An 18,381-nucleotide genomic window follows, 5' to 3' on the forward strand; every position below is an offset into this window, starting at 1 on the left:
TAGCATAACCAAAGCCCTGGCTTCTGTAACTTTGTGGCACACCGGGACAGGAAGAGACAGGGACATCCCCAGGGCAAGGGTGTATGAGGGAGGCTGAGAAATCGGCTATCTCCCCCTTTCCTCACGGACTGACTCCGGGGAGAGCACTCATTTCCTGCTTTGGAAGGGCAGTGGATTGGATTGTAGGGTGGCCTTGTATTGTCACGCAGTAAAACCGCTCCAGACTTTCCACTTCAAGACTTCTTTGAAGGTTTTTAAAGTCTTGGGATTGAACCAAATTGCAGGGACATAGTTAAGCATTAACTTGCTACTGCTTCCTCTGTAATCATGGAACCAAGTAGACATTCCTGTTCCCCCATGGTAGCAACCATTACATAATGGCCTCTCTTTTGATACTAAGAAAATATGAGTGTTGTCTCCTACGTTTCATAATTTCACAGTGTTGCATTACTCTGTGTACTTTGGGGCTTGTCCAAGCCCAGCTGAAGTGAAGGGGAAAATTCCTCTGGTTTCCAAACCCCACAAGTCTCCAAGGGAGAAGCACACTTTGGGTGACCTTGTCTCTTTCACTAACTTTGCTTAGACCTACCTGGAGTAGTGCAAGAGCTCATTGGTCCAGCACCTCTCCTGGGAAAGCTTTCCAACTCTCTGGGGGAGAGCAATAATCTCTCTGCCATCTCTCAGACTTCCTGAAAGGAAGGGGGTGAGAGACAGGAAAGGTCCAGGACTCTCTGGAAGACACCACCTTACCCAGGGTACACCATCTCAAGGGGATTCCTGAGATGCCTGCCCACCCAAATTCATCCCCAACAGGCAAGGTGAGCTGATACTCTAATTGTATTTCTTGAATTTGTTGGCTCAGACTCATTTCTTATACTCTATGTGCCACTTATCCCAAGTGAACTGGTGCACAACAGAGTCTATAAAGTTTGGCTTCTTTTATGTCACAGTATTTTAGTACTTGTACACAACTCATGATGCATCTCAATATCCGTAACTAAACTCAGTGCTCACTGAGCAAAGCTGCTCTGACCTTTCCAGAGCACAAAAGGAATGAGCCATGCCGCTGTTTACGGGGTAAGTGGCAGCAAGTTAATGCTTAACTATGTTATTGTAATTTTGTTCAGTCCTTCAAGACTGTTTCAAAACCTATGTGACTGAAGCACAGATCTCTTCCAGTGCATGAATGACCCATGTTTGGCCTTGGATTGGGTTTTGCAGTCATAGTCTCTTGCCCCAGTAGCCTGTGCATGTGTCTCATGCCTGAATGTCCAGTCCTGCAGCAGAGGACTGAGTGCACATCCTGTCCTGCATGAATGACCAGGGAACTGTGGGGCCAAGGAGGGAAAAGTCCCAACAAGCAAGCTGAGGTCAGTAGATTGCTTGGGTTACCCTTTTGGGTCTTGCCTGCCTGCACTGAGCAATAAATAATGGGTTTTTTTCCTGAGCTGGCTATGGTAGTTTAGTACCATGAAAGCAGTTTTTCTCTGCAGAGAAATGAAGAATAAAAGGCATCTGAAGGGGCTGTGGATGACAAGAGTTGCTTCCCTCATCTCTGAGAATGGAATGAGAAGAGCTTTTGAAGACTTTTCTGTCAAATGCTTCCTTGTGTTTTTAGAGTATACTAACAGGTTTCTAGCATGATTTCCATATTACTAAAATGAAGAGGAACAACAAAAAGGAGGTATCTGTCTGACTTTTGGGGAGTGACAGCATGGCTGAGAAGGGAGGTACAAGGAGAAGTGCTGGGAGACAGTGTTTGTGAAAGAGGGGGAAATACACTGGAGTGCAAAAGACAAATCTGATGTGTTCCAGCTGAGATTTTGAGCTGCTGCTGTAAGCAGTGAGAGCACGTGCGGTGGCACATTGGTGTGTGTGTGTGCAGCTGAAGGGAGGGGCTGCTGCAACCAGACAAGACTAAAGCTCCCTTAGGAAAAGGCTGGCCTGAATATCACATGGCTTACCTGCAGCTGTGCCCAGCTGTCTTTGGGCATCTCCTTCCCTAGATCATGTCTGGTGATTGCAACATGATCTGCAGTGCAGCAACACAGCTGCCTCCCTGCTCCAGCTGCACCAACAGGGCTCTTTCCCTCCTAATTTGTACCTTTTGCCTGAGGATGCTGCTTTGCTGGAGGGCACTACTGATGGTCTCCAGCCAATGAGGGCTGGAAACTGCCTGGAGAAAGAGACGAAGCAACCCTCAGTAAATTTGCAGATGACACCAGTCTGCTTGAGAGTGTTGCTCAAGGGCAGAAAGGCTCTGCAGAGAGACCAGGACAGACTAGATCAAAGGGCTGAGGACAGCAGCATGAGGTTCAGTAAGGTCAAGTGCCACATCCTGCACTTGGGATCATCACAGCAACCTCCTGCAGCTCCAGCCTGGGACAGGGGTGGCTTGAGAGCTGCTTGGCAGGGAGGGACTCTTGGTGGCTGGATATGAGCCAGCAGTGTGGCCAAGAAGGCCGGTGGCATCCTGACCTGTATCAAGAGCACTGTAGCCAGTAGGACCAGGGAAGTCATTCCTCCCCTGTACTCAGCATTGGTGAGGCTGCACTGCATTCAGTTCTGGGCCCTTCACCTGTAAAGGGATATTGGGGAGCTGTAGCATATCCAGAGAAGGGCAACATGGCTCGGGAAGGGTCTAGAAAACATGGCCCATGAGGAACACCTGAGGGAGCTGGGTTTGTTTAGCTTTGAGAAGGCTCAGGGGGAAACTCATCGCTCTGCACAAGTCGCTGACAGGAGGCTGTAGTGAGTGAGGTGGGGCCACTCTCTGCCGTGCCTGCCGTGAGACGACAGGAGGAAATGGCCCTAAGGCAAGACAAGGGAGATTCAGATTAGCTACTAGAAGAGAATTTTCACTGTTTGAGCGGCCAGACATTGGACTAGGTTGCCAGTTGGTGATGGAGTCGTGGTCCGTGGAGGTGTACAAGAGGCGTCTGGATGTGGCGCTGGCTGATGTGGTTTAGGGGTTACAGTGGCAGTGCATGGTCGGACTGGATGATCTTGGAGATCTCTTCCAACCTTGCCGATACCGTGATTCTATAAGGGCGTTGGTGGCGTTCCTGAGGGAAAAACAAAACCCGCCGTCCGCGGTGACTGGAGAGCGGCAGGCGGGGCCGAGGCGCGGACGGGCCGTGAGGCGGCCCGGGGGCTCTCTGAGGCGGGACCCGCCTCCGCCCCCCGCCCCCCCGGCCCGCGGCGCTGGGCGGGCCCGGCCGTGCGGAAGGGGCGGCCGGGGCGGGCGGCGGAGCGCGCCCGGCGGCGGGAGCGGCGCTGGCCATGGGACGGGACGGGGCGCTGCCCCGGCGGGTACGTGCGGGCAGGAGGGCGGCGGGGCCCGGGGCTGGGGCTCGCCGTGTCTGGGGCAGTGGGTCGGTCCCGCGTGGCCCGGCGGCGGGGGCCCGGGCTGTGTCTGTGGATGAGGAGCCGGCGCGGGGGTCCCGCGGTGGGCGCTGGCTCGGTCCCGGAGGGTCGGGCGGGGTGTGCTGAGGGCGGTGGGGGCCGGCAGTGCCGGGCATTCGCGGGAGGCGATGCTCGCCCCTCACGCATTGAAGCTCCGGGGCTCCGTGGTGTCCCGGGTCGGGGGTGTGCGCTGTCCCCGGAGAGTTGTCCCCAGAGGCTTCGGCGTAGCAGCTTCTGAGCACAGCGTGTCCCCAGCCCGGAGGTGTTGGCTGTTGAGAGCCGGAGGTTAACTCCGGTGAGGAGTCCTCAGGCTGTTGTTTTTCTGTGACCACTTGCCCCGGTACCCTGGGTAGTTGGACCTTCCATTAACTTCACTGCCGCTGTGAATGAATACGTGGTCGTGAAAGGAGGATTCAGGTTTTTTTTCCCCGATGTATTTCTTCATGAGCGAGAAAGGGAACGGCTTTGGCTACCAGACTTCTTGGTTCACGGGCAGATGAATTCGAGATTAGGTTGGGCATAAACTTGTGAAACTGAGTTTGAATAACGAGTGGAATGATTTATGAAGGAGGTGTTCCTGCCGGAGTAGTTCTCTCTGCTGGTCATCAGACTGCGTTGGTCTCAAGTAATGTAAATATTTTTAAGCCTGGGACTAATTATATTAACTCTCTTTTTCCTGCTGAAGAGGGAAACCCTGGGAGGTGTGCTGCTTTATGCTCCCATCTTTGCAGAAATGTGTGCTGGGGAGGGATTCAGAGGCAGGTGGTCCCCCAGGCTGTTTGCTGCTGAAGTGCTGCCTGCAAGGCAGGGCACTTTTTTCTTGGTGGTGGTCTCATGGCTTTAGCTCATGACGTGATGCCTGCTTCAGGAAATAACTCTTCCAAAAATTGAATAACCATTTCTTTAAGTCACCTTCTCTCTTGTTTTTTTTCTTGTCAATCTCTCAAGCTTGGCAGGTCTGCTCTCTCAGGTTGTGTAGGGGGAGGTTATTTTAGTGAGAACTTTGAGGAGATTGTCAGTACTGTTAGACTTTGTTATGTAAAATTATGTGTTTAATGTCTGCTGGATTCTGAAAAACTGAAGCATGAGACAGTGGTGGGTTGTTTGGGTTTTTTCCCACTATTTATATATCTGAAAGGGGTAATACTATGTATCAGTTGCAGCTGATTTATATTTGCCTGAAAATGAAGGAGGAAAGTCAAAGTTCCCTGCTGGCACACGGCCCGTTTCCATTACCTAGACCTTTGCAACCACTGTCGCATCATATTATTTTGTAGTTGTAATTTACACAGAGGTGTAATGTTAAAGGTAGCTGTGGGCAAAGCTCCTCAAATTACAGCTGACTGATATGTGACTGCCAAACACTGCAGAGATTTTCTGGTAAAGCATCTATTTCATTTCCTTCAGCTGCAACCTGTGGAGCAGGTGATGAATAATGTGGTTCAGGCAGTTCACAAAACTCTGTGGTGGAGCTCTGCAGTCTGACACTCATTGCTGCCAGCCCTGGAGGCATAAATATGATGCTGCATGGTGGAATTTGTTTTCCCTTTTTTTGATGGGTGGGGTGAGTGTTGGCTGGTGGTTTTTTGTTTTTAGCAAGGACTGTTCTCATAGAGGACTTCACTGCCCTTGAATTACACAGAAAACCTGCCTTGAAGTAACTCGGAACTTGGCATGTCCTGGTGTAGGACACAGCCTGCTTTGCCCTCATTGTGTAAATGTTTTCCAATACTGATTTGATTTAAGTGACTGCATGTTCTTCTTTCCCTAAGACCAGGATTTCTCCTGAAGGTTTAGTTAGAGCTTAGATCCTGTGCTCCAATTCTGTCAGAAATGGGACAGCAAAGTAGAACTATGGGAGGAGGGGAGTTTTCTCATCCATAATTAACCTTGCTGAGTGCTGTCATAGAGACCTGTTTTCATGTGTGTTATGGAACAAGATTCTTCCAGCAGAATTCACTGCTGTATTTCCTCTGCTGCTTATGTCCCTGGGTCTAGTTAGTGGGATTTCTGAGCTAGAACTGCCAGGGCAGTTGTGACTAAGCAGGTGCTTTGCTTTGGCCACGTGAAACGCTCCCCAATGTCACATACTTTGGAAAATCAGGGCTTGAGCACCAGAAACAGATGTATTCTCTTTGCAGAGTAAAATGAGGATAATACTGAAAAATATTATTGAAAAATATGTTAGTAATTAACCATGTTAACAATTAATCACTGTTTGATTAGCATGCAAATACTCTGCTGATGGAGAAATAAATAATTCTGACTGCAGAATAGTGTGTGGGTAGGGTGCAGGAGGCAGTACCTGAGGTCATACATATAAAACACAAGCTAGTTAAAAATTACTTCATTTTAATGATTATGCAGCTTCACAAATGCGAACACGGCTGTCCACTTAAAGTGAGGTAACCTTTGCATTTATCTGGTTTTCAGTTTGTTTTTTTTTTTTTTCTGTTTGTATTGCTTTTCTTTTTAATCTGCTTCTATTTAAGTACACAGGACAAAGAGAGAAGTTAATGGAAATTCTCTTTGCTTCATTGTTGTTTTGTAAATCTCCCTGGGTTAATAAAGACACAGGAGAAATTATTTCCTCACTCTTACTGGGATGTCAGGCTAAAACACCTTTAGTTTTCATTGGTACAGGATGGGCTACAGAAAAGTTATAATCCCTTAAACTGTGCATTGCTTTGAGCACAGTGCTCTGTGCCTCTGGGGTGGCTCATCGAAGGCACACGGATCTGTAGCAGTGCCAGACTTGCTGAATGCCAGGACACGCTGCACCTTTTGGTGTAATTTGTTGCATTTCGACAGCTGCTGCTGTTCCCAGTGTGAGATGGAGGCCGGCAGGAACGGGCTTGTGCAAGGGATGGCTGCTGGGAATGGCAGCTCCTGGGGCTGTGCCTCGCAGGAGAGGGGGGGAATGCAGCAGAGCTGCAGCTTTTCTGTGTCACTGTGCTTATTCCTGACCCATGGAATAGCTACAGCAGTACTCCAGCTGGGAACTGAGGCTGCCCTGCAGAAATGGGCCATCATCTCAGACAAAGAGAATTTTACCCAAAATTTTGAATGCCTGAGGGTTGAAGTGATTCCAATGTGATATATGTAAGACCTGAAGAAGATGGATATGTCAAGCAATGAGAAATGCATGAGCTCTGAATAGATGAGCAATAAATGAAAGCAATTGTTTTGTTTTACTTGTTATTAAATTAAAAGTGTATTTATTCTGCAGACGATTAGCAGATGGCTACTCTGCTACAGGAGAAATTTAACTTCCAAGTAAGTTTCCAAAAATGGTTTCAGGGAATCTGTAAATTGTAACCTCAGAGTCAGCAGAAGTTAATGACCAAGGGAATGCTGTCTTGGACATGAATCTTCCTTTGTTATTTTAACACTTAAATAAAATCACTTCAATTTGTGTAAAGTTAATAGATACTCTTAATACTGAATTAACATTCCAGGGACAGTAAATTTATCTTGCTAATATGAAATTATCTCTTTCCATATACGGTTATAAGCACCAGGAGACACATTACTTAATCAAGCAGGCTTTCTGACCTCTGCCCTGAGCCTTGCTAATTATGTGCTTTTGAAGCTTGTTCACCTCCAGTGTGTTACTGGTTGGTCACCTTATTTTCTGTCAGTGTGTCAGAGCTCAGGCTTTAATTTTTCTTTTTTTTGTGCCTTGCTAAACTTCAGCATGTTTGTTAGTGCATTTGGGTCCTGCTAAGTTGGTGGCTCTACACAGACATGGGGCTGGAACAAGAATTAGTTGGCAGAGTATTTCTGTGTAACGGGCTGGCGTTACGTGGAAAAACTGTGTGAGCTTTTACTCTCTTGCTGTCTCATCTAACTGGAAACCAGTCTCATGGGGCACAAATTCCTGTCTGGTCACTTTCAGTTCCAACACCGTGCAAACGGAAAGTTGAAGAAAGGTATTTCAGAAAAGCTGAAAAGGGTGACATCTTTGCTGGTGCTGTTAACTCCTCTCCTTCCCAGCTGACACCCCCAGCACAAGCTGTGCACAGCCTGTGCACTGGGGCTCCCCTGCAGCTTAGGGTGTGTTCAGGGACTCTGTGCTGTTGTTTGTGTAGGGGATGGAGGCCCTGGACTATTAGATAACCCTGTCACTTAACCTGGAGGAGTTACACTGAGTAATACTGCATTCACTGACTGCAAGTCAGTATTTTAAAACAATAGATTATGGTCTACTGCCAGGTTTATTTTTAAAAATCAGTAAATACTATTATTATTGATACTAGCTCAGGTATTTTTGAGTGGTGGGCTTGCCTTACATTGCTGCTGTAAATGTGGCGAGGTTGTATTTAACTTAGTGTGGGGGGATTATTTTTCTTTAGGATAAATCTAGCAAAACAGATTTCTCAGAGTAAAAACTGACTTCTCAGAATGCACAGTGACTGCAGAGCAGTGTTAATGGTCCTGCCACGGACAGTGAGGCTCAAGGTCATGTCTGCTTGGAAGCCTGCCTTGATAAGTGTTCCCATTGCAGTGACCTCCATGGGTCAGTGCAGGAATGCTGGAGTCCACATACAGCTGGTAAAGTTTGATGGTCTGGAGCTCTTGGACAAGAAGGCATGAGAGACAAACAAGCAAATAATCTGCTGTGTCTGGGGTTTCAGAGGGAGATTAACAAAGGACTTTGTTAATGCTCCTTAAAGGAAATGAACTGCCATGGAGCAGCAGTGTGGCTTTCTCAGTAATGAATACCTGGTTAAAGCCTAGGAGGGACTGTCAGCTTTTCTAGGGAAGAGTGATCACCCTTCACTCCTGGGGGATCCATGGTAAGGCTTGTGTTGTTGAACCAAGTTATAAATGGCCTGGAAGAGAGGCTGAGTAATGAAGTGACAGTGTCTGCTGAAAATCACAGAAGTGGGGTAGCAGAAACAAAAGCTGGCTGCAGTTGCAGAAGGTTCTCACAGTACTTGGTTGGAGGTACTTGATACCAGCAGATATAAACTAATGTGCACAAGGGATAAACAACTCCTTGTGCCTGTGCAGTGATGAGCTCATGAGAATCTGTGCCATTCAAGAAAGAGATCTTTTAAGTAATGCAGATAAGGCTCTGTGAAACTCGCTCAGCAGCAGTCAAAAACAAAAAAAAAAAGTCAAGTAGAAATGACATCTCTAGGAGAAGAAGAGGGAGCAAACCAGCATGCCATGGTGTAAATCCATAGTGTTTTTGTGTAATGAATAACATACTCTCCCAAAGTTAGGGACAGACATTCTCCCCTCTCCAAAGAGTTGTAGTTAATATTACAGAAAAACACATGACTGAAGAGCTTTTGTAAAAAGAGTAACCAAATAAACTGGAACTTAGCCTGAAAAATGCATGTTTGGAAGTAGGAAGGATAAGAGGAGGGATTAGGACAGAAATCTGCAGCCATGGCTATATGCTTGTTTATTTTACCACCTCAGCATAGCAACAATTAAAGGGTGTCAAGTGGCACCCATGAAAAAGGTGATGGCTTTTAACAGAGGAGGTATAAAACCCTGGCCCTTGGCTCCCCAGAACCTTTCTGGGTCCGTGGCATCCTTTGAGGAGACATTTCCCAGGTTTGCTGCATGTGTGTGCTTGTTTTACCCTGCTTTTACCCTGGGGCACTGACCAGCTGGTTCTTGTGCTGAGGAGTGGGTGAGCAGTCAGACCCTCTCTGCCCTTTCCATGCTATTCATGACTTTGGAGATTTCTATTTCTCTGAAGTCACCTCTCTTCCAGCCTGAAGTCCCTGGTCCTGCTCCATCATTCCTCACAGAACAGCTGTTCAAGACCACTGGGCCGTTATTGCTGCCCATCTCTGAACCTTTTTTTCTGAGGCTACATGAAAATATTGATCTCTAAAAGTGAACACCTTCCTCTTGAATAGAGTGTTCTCTCAGTAGATCTCTGAGCATTTTACAAAGGACAATAGTATCTTTATTTCCTCTTGGAAGACAAGTAGGAAGAAGGACAGTGAGCTAACCCAGGTGGTTATGAGAGCAGACACTTGGGAATACATTATCTGAAAGCAGTGAGGCTGGAAAGGGGAAAACACTATAGAGGGATAATGCTGATTTTTTGAAAGGCAGCTCAGAAATTAATTTCTGCCTGTGGTTCTCATCTTTCCTGAATGCTCTGTCCACTCTGGGTTCCTGTGTCCTAAAGTGTGTAACTGAACCAGAAAAGCTTATGAGAGGGGCAGTGGGAATGCTTAGAGGTGCAAAGTGGCTTCTGCACTGGGAGAACTGAGTAAGCAGAGAGAAGGGAAAGAGAAGGCAGAGGGGTGACATGGAGTTCTGTAAATTTGGGAATGCTGTGGGCAGTGTGCTTGGAGATGTAGTGTTTGTGCAGTGTCTCAGTAAAAGATCTTGGCATACTGAAGCTGGTGAGTGACAGGGTGGAAAGGGGTGGTGCATGGTAGCAAGTCTTGTCAAAAGGTGCTCAAGATGCAAAAAATTTTTGTTGAATTCAGGGGTGCTCATGGAAGAAATAGGAGAGAAATCCTTCAAAGGTTAGTAAGGACACACAGACCACATCCAGCTTCAGAGTTCTCATGAACTGGGAGAGTTGGAGGCCAGGAGAATACTCCTAGGAAATACAGTATGTCTAATACTGCCCCTTGAGCATTGCCATTTAACCTCTGTTGGAGACAGAAGTAGTTTTTCCTGTGTTCTTGTGTAATCCTGAAGGATGGGATTCATCTAATGCAACTCATCTCAAAACTAGATTGTTAAACTCAGTGGGGTGATCTTTGTTTTTGAGGTGCCTCCCTATCTGCAATGCATACAGACAGACAGCACCAAACACTTCATGGCTGTGTAGGTGAGATGAATCCCACCTCTGCCATGGTTTGGTGAGAACAGTGGCAAGTTACAGACAGAACTCAGACAAAGATTTATAGCAATGACTGAGGATATCTCTCAGACTCTCTGGCACTCCTGGAAAATGCTAAGAGGTGATTTGATTGTACTGTGTTAGTACTTGTAGGCAAGGAAATTTGTCTTCCTGAAAGCTCTTTTAATTAGCGTAAGAAAGTGGGATAGCTGTTTGTGGAACCTGATGTTGAACATACTTCAATGGGAAATGATGACCTTTTTTCTAGAATGTGTATAATTAAATACTGAAGCACTTGTGAGAATGTGAGGAAGGGTCCTCTGGTTCAAATAGAAGTGCTTATTTGAGTAGGTCAGGTCCTCTAACCAGAGTTATGAGGCAAGCTGGGATTTGTAGCCATCACAGTTTGTTGCAGTTTCTAAAACATGAAATAGCTTGGAGCTAAAACCTTTCAGAAATAAAGATTCTAAAGGTTCAGGTTGCAGGGCCAGTGTCAGTGGTGTAAGCCCCTGTAATCCCCAAACTGTGCAGGTGCAGTGGTGAGTGGTTTCTTTTCCTGTCCCTGAAATGTGTGCATGTGCATCAAATTTCTGCTGGTCCTGAGGGCTGAAAAACTGCGCTTCCCACCCAAGTCCTACATACAAAATAGTTCTGTTGCCACTAAGCACATCAAAATATTATAAACAGTAAATATATAAGAAATACAGGACAAAGGAACAACTCACATTTTTTTTCTTCTGAACTTCTTCAGCATAGCAAGCAAAGTTACTCATTTTAATTCCCTGTTCTTTTTTGAGAAGCAAAAAGTTATGCAAGTGATGGTGAGTTGTTAATCAGTTCCTTTGTGATCCAAAATAATTTATTAAGTGTCTGGTTGTAAAATTTCCACTTAATTCATCAGAACTGGATTTGTTACAAAAATTTCTTGGAAAGAAACATTACTTCGTTGTTTGTCTGCTTTTTTTCTTCTATAGTCCATATAGCTTGCTCCCAAATCTGCTTTGCTCAGTAAGTTCTAAACAAAACCCAATCATTTCTAAATAAGAGGATACAGTTAAATGCTGCTTTTTGGTACAAGCCCTTCTAAGGGGGTAAGACCTGACACCTGATTACACAGGCATGGTGATATACCTGAGGCTGTACTGGTGACTGTCCAAATGAAAAAGCAGTTGTTCTGTCTTTGTTTTCTTTTGCAAGAATACCAAACTGGAGGGTTGGTCCTACCACACCTTCCACTGGAAACAAGCATTTCCACAGTGATGCTCAGGCCATGTCCTGGTGCAGGAAGGCTGGCTGAATCAATACTGTGTTATGGTGGCTTCTAGCTCCTGTTGCCAGTGCTGCAGATAAGGGTTTTGGTGAGTTAGAGACTTTGAGAGGCATTAGAGCCCTGTCCTGTAGCTTTCTAGACTTCAGTTTGCAAGTGCAGGCTGACAATCCCAATCTGAACAGCTTGTCATTGTTGAATTCTTTAACTTCTGCATAATCTTTGCATGAATAGAATTTCTTGTGTGTCTTGTGGAATAACCTTTTATATAATTAGTATCTGCAATAATTTTTTCCTTTGGAAAGTAATTCATGTCATCTTGCAGAGATAGGACAGACATAGAGCATTATTCTGCAGTCACACAAGAAGCACTATTCATTCACAGTTTGTGTTGTGGAGCCAGTCCTGTGTCCCCAGGGCTGGGCTGGTTTCATGGCAGCAATCCTAGTTACAGAATTTCTGCAGTGGTTCTGAGCTGGGAGCTGCTCTAGAGTCAAATTGGAATGAAGTTGCAGTCTGGAAAGAGCCAAGTAGGAAAGTTTCTTGATGCTTTTGGGCTTTTCATTCTGCTTATAAATAGTAGGTTTTAGTCACAACTGAAGCTCAGCTTGAGGCTGTGTTCCCAGATCTGAGAACAGGGATACTCCTCTCTCAGGCTTTGTCCTGCCTGGGTTTGCATGCTGGATCATGTTCAGGGGATCACATTCAAGTAAAGCTGCAAGCTGAGCATGTCCTACCTTGGGCAAGGCAGTAGGGAAGGAGAGAAATTTCTGCTCTCTATCTGTAAGGATTTGTGCTGCTCCAGCCCTTGAATAAGCTGAGCATGTTTCTGCAGACAGTGATAATAAAGCAATTAGTAAATAATTACTGAAACTGCGTTAGTTAGTTTGGTAGGAAAGAGGATATTGGGGTTTTGTATTGATTGTTTGATTACTTCCTCCTCAGATGCAGCAGTAAAAGGTGCTGACAGCAGAGGCAGGAGGCAGCAATCCTTGTGTTGGCCTGGCAGATTTATGTTTGCATTGTGTTGGTGTGTGATAGTACCAGAGGAATACAGGCAAACTGGAAAGGAATTAGAGACTGCAGCAATCCTTGCATAAACACCTAAAATTGTTATTGGGCACAGCTGGCAATACAAGGTTGAGCAAAAAAAAAAAGAGTCCATTTATGTTGGTAATCTAGGAGACCTTTTCCTTGGAGGAATAACCTTACAGACATAAAAACTTCATTGCTTGAAGGTGGCTTAAAGAATTAGAGAAACCAGCTTAGTCAGTGGTGGGAGGAAACTACCCTGGAGTGACAGGGGAGGAGACAGTGAGTAATCCATTATTACTCTAATTAAGAAATAACTTAATCAAGATGTAATTATTGCCCAAATTAGGTATAAATCCAAACTGTTCTTTGCTGCTAAAAGACCAGTCTGTCCTTGCTGTGTGTGACACAGAGGGAGGAAGGAGCCCTTGGGATGTCCTGTGCTTTTTGAGAAGCAATATTAATTCTTCATCAAACTTGCTGTCCTGAAGGCCTCTCCTTTCTCAAAATATTATATAGCAGTCATTTCAGGAAATGCCACAAGGCTTGTCTGAAGTTGAGGGAGGCTGAGAAAAGGAAAAGCAGCAGACCTCTTACCCTGATGTGTTGAAGGGAGTCCATGGATCAGTGGACTTTTTGGAGGCCTAGCACGGGTTTCCTGACAGAGCCCATGAAGGCATTGGGGAGCCCACAGCCCTTGTTAAACTGTGGCTGTGATTCAGCACAGGGTTCAGCACAGGAGGCAGTGAAGCCTGACAGGAGTTCAGGGTGTGAAGTGTTGTGCCCTGGCTTTGTGAGTGATGCTGTGAGCACCTCAGGGTGTGAAAAGGGTTCTGTGCATGTCCTTTCTGCAGCAGCACCTTGACTCACTGCAGTGCCTGGGCACACCTGGTACCGTGGCTCATCCCTGGCAAGGGGCACAGCTGGTACCAGTGCTGTTCCCTGGGGAAGGGGCACAGCTGGCAGCACTGCTGTTCCCTGGGGAAGGGGCACAGCTGGCAGCACTGCTGTTCCCTGGGGAAGGGGCACAGCTGGTACCACTGCTGTTCCCTGGCAAGGGGCACACTTTGTACCACTGCTGTTCCCTGGCAAGGAGCACACCTCATACCTCTGCCCATCCCTCGGGAGGGCCCTCCTGTGCCTGAGGGGCTTTGGGCCGGTGCCAGTGGGTGTGGAGGGGGCAGGCTGGGACAGGAGGAGCTGCTTGGCCTGCAGCTGGGATGGGCAGGTGGCAGCCTGTTACAGAGCCCAGCATGGCAGTCGGCTCTTTGTCCTGAATGCAATGTTTTCAATGCCTTATATAATCCAAAGAACCAAGTGGGAAGGGTTCTTTACCTGTGCCATTCCACATAACTGCAGTGAGCAGATGTGGCACATCACAAATTCCATTGAACACTCCTGAATCGGTGCTTCTCAATTTTAAATGAAGGCTTTAAAATGTGTAAAATGTGAATATTTAGACTTGTGCTCTCCCCAGTGGGTAATTACAACAGCAGCAGACTCTTAGGGGACTTGGCTTGTGTGGGCTGTGTTTGTCCAGGCTTTGAGCTAAGCTATGGGATGGAACTGTGGGGAGGGCAGTGCTTTCATCAGGAGCAGGCCTGGCCTTTTGCAGTGCTGGATATTTGCCTTTGAAGAAACCAAAATAAACCTGTGCTGTGGAGTGATTTAGCTGGGTGATATAATAATGTTTTATTAAATAGATTTCTGTTTGTACGGGAATAGAGGGTGCTCAGAATTTCACTGGGGTGTTTTCATTTGATTGTTCACGTATTAAAGAAAGATGAGGCAATGTCTAAAATTCAAGACCCTTAAATCTGAGATTTGCTTTTTTTCATAACAAAGTTAAATAGCTTTTGAGCTTTTTTATGGTGCACTTCTGACCATGATGATAGGAAATGCAGCTGGAAATGACTGTGACAAGTGTAAAACACTCAATTCCTAGTTTTCACAGGCTTAACCTTTATACAAATGTTACTATCCTCAATGTCTACAGCAGTGGACTTACTGCATGAAATATGCTGCTATTTATGGGTTGTAAGAGCAACAGTTATTCCTCCTTAAAATATATTGCTAGGGTCCCAGAGACCTTGATGAAAGGCTAATGGAAGCCAATGTGACCTTTACTAAAAACTGCATTCTTAGAGGCATTCAGCTACTTTGCTGCAGGCTTTTTGCAGCTTTTTATAATCCAGAGAGCTTGGAAATCCTGGAAGTGCTTTTCTCTACTGCCCTTTGCCTTATCTTTAGAGCCTTGGAAAACAAAAGGCAGAAATTCACAATAGGATCAAAATGTTTTGCTCCATTAGAATTAAAGGTAATGTTTTGCTTGGTCTGGAGAGGAAAAAAAGCAAGTCTGAAAAAAATTAATGAGTGGCTAAAATAGAGCTGTTAAAATGGCAGCACACAGACAGCCTGTGTATAAATATAGGCCAGCTCCTCAGCACTGCTCTTATATGGTAGATCTGAGTGAAAGAAGACTATCAGCCTACTCTGTTCTGTGCAGGCCTGTGTGCTGGTTGTTCTGTCTGGTGCCAGATGTTTGGTAGTAGACAAGGCTGCACAGTACATGGCAATCATAATGACCGTCACCTTTATTTCTGTTGCAGGGACCTGTGTCACCAGTGTGAGAGAGGAATCTCCCAAGTACACTGTGGATTTTTTCTCTGCACATGCTACTGGATTATTGACCTTTTACTGACCCACCCAAAAAGAGAGAAAAAGGGTCAAACAGAAATTGCTGACTTGTCACTTCTGCCTTAAAACTGACTGGATTTTATGGCCTCTGCTGGAGAAGCTCCCTGGACCATTGGAAATGGAGCAGCTCGTGCTGCACCTCTGCTGAGCATGGAATGTGAGCATCGAGGTGCCTTAAGCTAAACCATGTGCAAGTTGCACTAGTTGTTGTAACACTGCTGAAACCACTCCAGACTTCTCCAGGGCTTTCCAAGGCAGTAGCTCCTCCCACAGTTTGTATGTTTCCAATTGACATTTGAATGTTTTCATCCAATCTGGTGTGGCTGTGAAAAGTGAGCTTTTCCCTGTGAAGTTCATGGTGAGTTTTGCAGCCTCACTTCCCAGCGTGGTGTGTGCTATGGCAGCGAGCTACAGGCTGATGGTGACCTCAGTAAACTGCTACAGCAGTGTGCTGGTGGAGCAGCACTCCCAGCACACTGTGCACTACTGCACAGGCTCCTGCCAGCTCCTCAGACAGGGACTCACCTGCATGGTAGCTCACCACAGTGTCTCTGCAGGGCTCAGTGTCCAGGATGCCAACCTGGACCATAAAATTCCTGTTCCTGAAAATGGTCTTGCCTTGGCTGGAAATGAGGACTATCACCAAATCCTCCCAAATAATCCAAGAATCAAGAAAGGTTTTTCAGTGCAAGCTTCCAGCAGTTTAAAAGACATTACTGGTGAGGCAATAAACCTTGCCAGTGGTAAAATAAAGGAATTCTCCTTTGAAAAGCTCAAAAACTCTTCCAGTCATGTGGCCTACAGAAAGGGAAGGAAAGTTCGGTCAGAATCTTTCAGCAGACGATCCTTTGATTTTGACTTGATTTATGGGCACTTCAACAATGATGAGAACTGCCCTCCATGTGGCTTTTTGCAGAGCCCCTCACCTGTGGAGAAATGGCAGGAGAGCAGCGATGCTCCAGAAGTCACCATGAGTCCTGTGGTTCCCTTCTGCCCTCATTCCTTCCCAGAAGAAAACATCATTACCCAGATTTTAGAAAAGCACAAGCTAGATGGTTCTTCTGGTGGGGATATTAAGGTGTGCCTGGACATCCTGCTCAAGTGCTCAGAGGATCTGAAAAAGTGCACAGACATAATCAAGCACTGCATCAAGAAGAAATCTGCAGATGTTGTTGGTGGAGGGAGCAGCAATGATCCCCTGGCTAACTCAGAGAGGATATACATGAATCTGATGACAAGATTTTCCTCCTACCTGAAAAAGCTGCCCTTTGAGCTGAGGACAGCGGGGCAGAGGGAAGCCAGTGACTGGGCAGAGCTGATGAACTGTTTCCATGGCTTGCAGCAAACTCCCTTTCCCCCAGTGTTTGGTGATGAGCAGCCACCCAGGTATGAAGATATCATTCAGCTGCCATCCTCAAGTGCAGTTCCTCTCGCTCTGCCAGGTCAGGGTGAGGTGACAAGCACCTCCCAGTCCATGCAGACAGGTTCTGTGAGCTTCAGCTCCAGCTCCCTGCCCGCTGTCCCTGCAGAGAGCAGAGCTGTGAAAGATGCTCTACCTCAGCCACCAGCCCCGAGCCCCTGCGATGGCACAGCTGCCACCGAGGCACTGTACATTGAGGAGGAGTGTGATGGGGACAGAACAGCAGGGACACAGAGGAAGGCAGAGCAGAAGGGGGGCTGGCAGGGCCTGGAGCACAGCTACCAGCGAGCTGCTGCTTCAGACCCTGCCGCTGATGCTGAAGCACAGCGGGCCAGGGCGGGAGATGCTCCCGGGCAAACTGCTCCTTTAAAACCAGTGTCAGAGCCTGTGCTGGGTGGTGCCCAAGCTGCTGTCCCCAAAGGAGCCCAGACATGCAGCAGGGTGGACAAGGAGGAGATAGACAAACTGCTGCTGGACTTGGAGAACTTTTCCCAGAAAATGCAGAATACTCTGAGGGAACCCTGTCGGAAGGAGGGCGAGCCTGCCTCACTGCAGGTGTCTGGCAGGCAGGGTAGGCAGGCTCCACCTCTGCCTCTGGAGCCCAAAAGTAAACCTGCTGATCCCCCTTCTTCTCTGTCAAAAATCATGGAAACCAATGGTCATAAAATGGAAGAGGATGACAAAGCCCTTCTACTGCGTATCCTGGGAAGCATTGAGGACTTTGCCCAGGAGCTGGTGGAATTCCAGACTGGCAAGGGAAGTTTGTCTAAGGAGAGGGAAGTGATGCAAATTCTCCAGGAAACTTTAGCAACTCCTTCACAGTCCCTGCTTTCAGGGCAAAAAAGCCATGCTGAGGCTGCCTCCAGAGACTCTGTTCCAGCTTCCATTCAGCAGGCCCCAGAAGTAATAAAGGTAAGAGAACAAAACTTTTGATGGCATAGTGAGGAAAACAAACATGGGAAAATGTGGGGGAGTGTGGGGAATTATATCTAAGTGATGCATTTGCTTTGAATGCTGCAGTGTGGAATAATGTGTTCAACCTGGCAGAAATGTAGCCTTTATTTAAACACAAACAAAAAAAGGAAACTGAAACCCATGAGAAAATAAAATAGGTCCTGACCTGGAGTTTCACCTTTGAGCTTGATCCTTTCCTGCAGGTGCTCGTGTAGACTGTTTGCTTGTGGTTTAAATGGGTCCCTTTTAATAGGGTGTAGTAATAATTACTTTAATAAGCATAAATAATTACTTTACTTCTGGGACCAAGTATTGGACTGCCTCTCAGCAGTTCAGTGAGAACTGATTCTTCCACCTCTCCCTTTCCCACCTCTGAGCAGCCTTTCTTGTCCTCCTCATCACTGGTTCCTAAAGAGACCAGTCCTCCATGGGAGGAAGGCCAGAATCTCAGAGGATTTAGTTTTGCTTTCCCTGTCCCCAGTGCATGGAATCATGTGGAGTCTGCATTGCTTGTATCTCAGGTGAGGAGCAGGCTTTCCCAGAAAAAAGAGTCTTGGTGGGAGCCTGCTTTGGAGGGAAGCCAGGGCTGTCTGGTGAGCACTCGATGCTTTTTGTTTGGTAACAATTGCCAAATCTCAAGAAAACTCGTTGCCATACTTCCAAGTAGGCAGTAACTCTAGAGAGGACTTCAATTTCCCCCTTCCACATGGCACTGAAAAAGTGCCCAGGTTGTAAATGAACTTTCACAGCTTCTTCTTTAGTTGGAGCTAAATGTGC

The 18,381-nt window shown here is 46.6% G+C and overlaps 1 protein-coding gene across 1 annotated transcript in view; it reads left to right on the top strand.

Moving 5' to 3' along the window:
- Nucleotides 1–3,260: 3,260 nt before the first annotated feature.
- The window catches only part of PPP2R3A (protein phosphatase 2 regulatory subunit B''alpha), a 52,943-nt gene continuing 37,822 nt past the window's right edge, over nucleotides 3,261–18,381 (top strand). Inside the window, exons 1-2 of the mRNA XM_058812006.1 lie at nucleotides 3,261–3,312; nucleotides 15,143–17,562. Coding sequence (XP_058667989.1) covers nucleotides 15,586–17,562 — 1,977 coding nt within the window. The 5' untranslated portion in view covers nucleotides 3,261–3,312; nucleotides 15,143–15,585. The remainder of the gene's footprint in view (nucleotides 3,313–15,142; nucleotides 17,563–18,381) is intronic.

This window comes from Ammospiza caudacuta, chromosome 11 (genome assembly GCF_027887145.1).
Source record: "Ammospiza caudacuta isolate bAmmCau1 chromosome 11, bAmmCau1.pri, whole genome shotgun sequence".
NCBI classification, from domain to species: Eukaryota; Metazoa; Chordata; class Aves; order Passeriformes; family Passerellidae; genus Ammospiza; species Ammospiza caudacuta.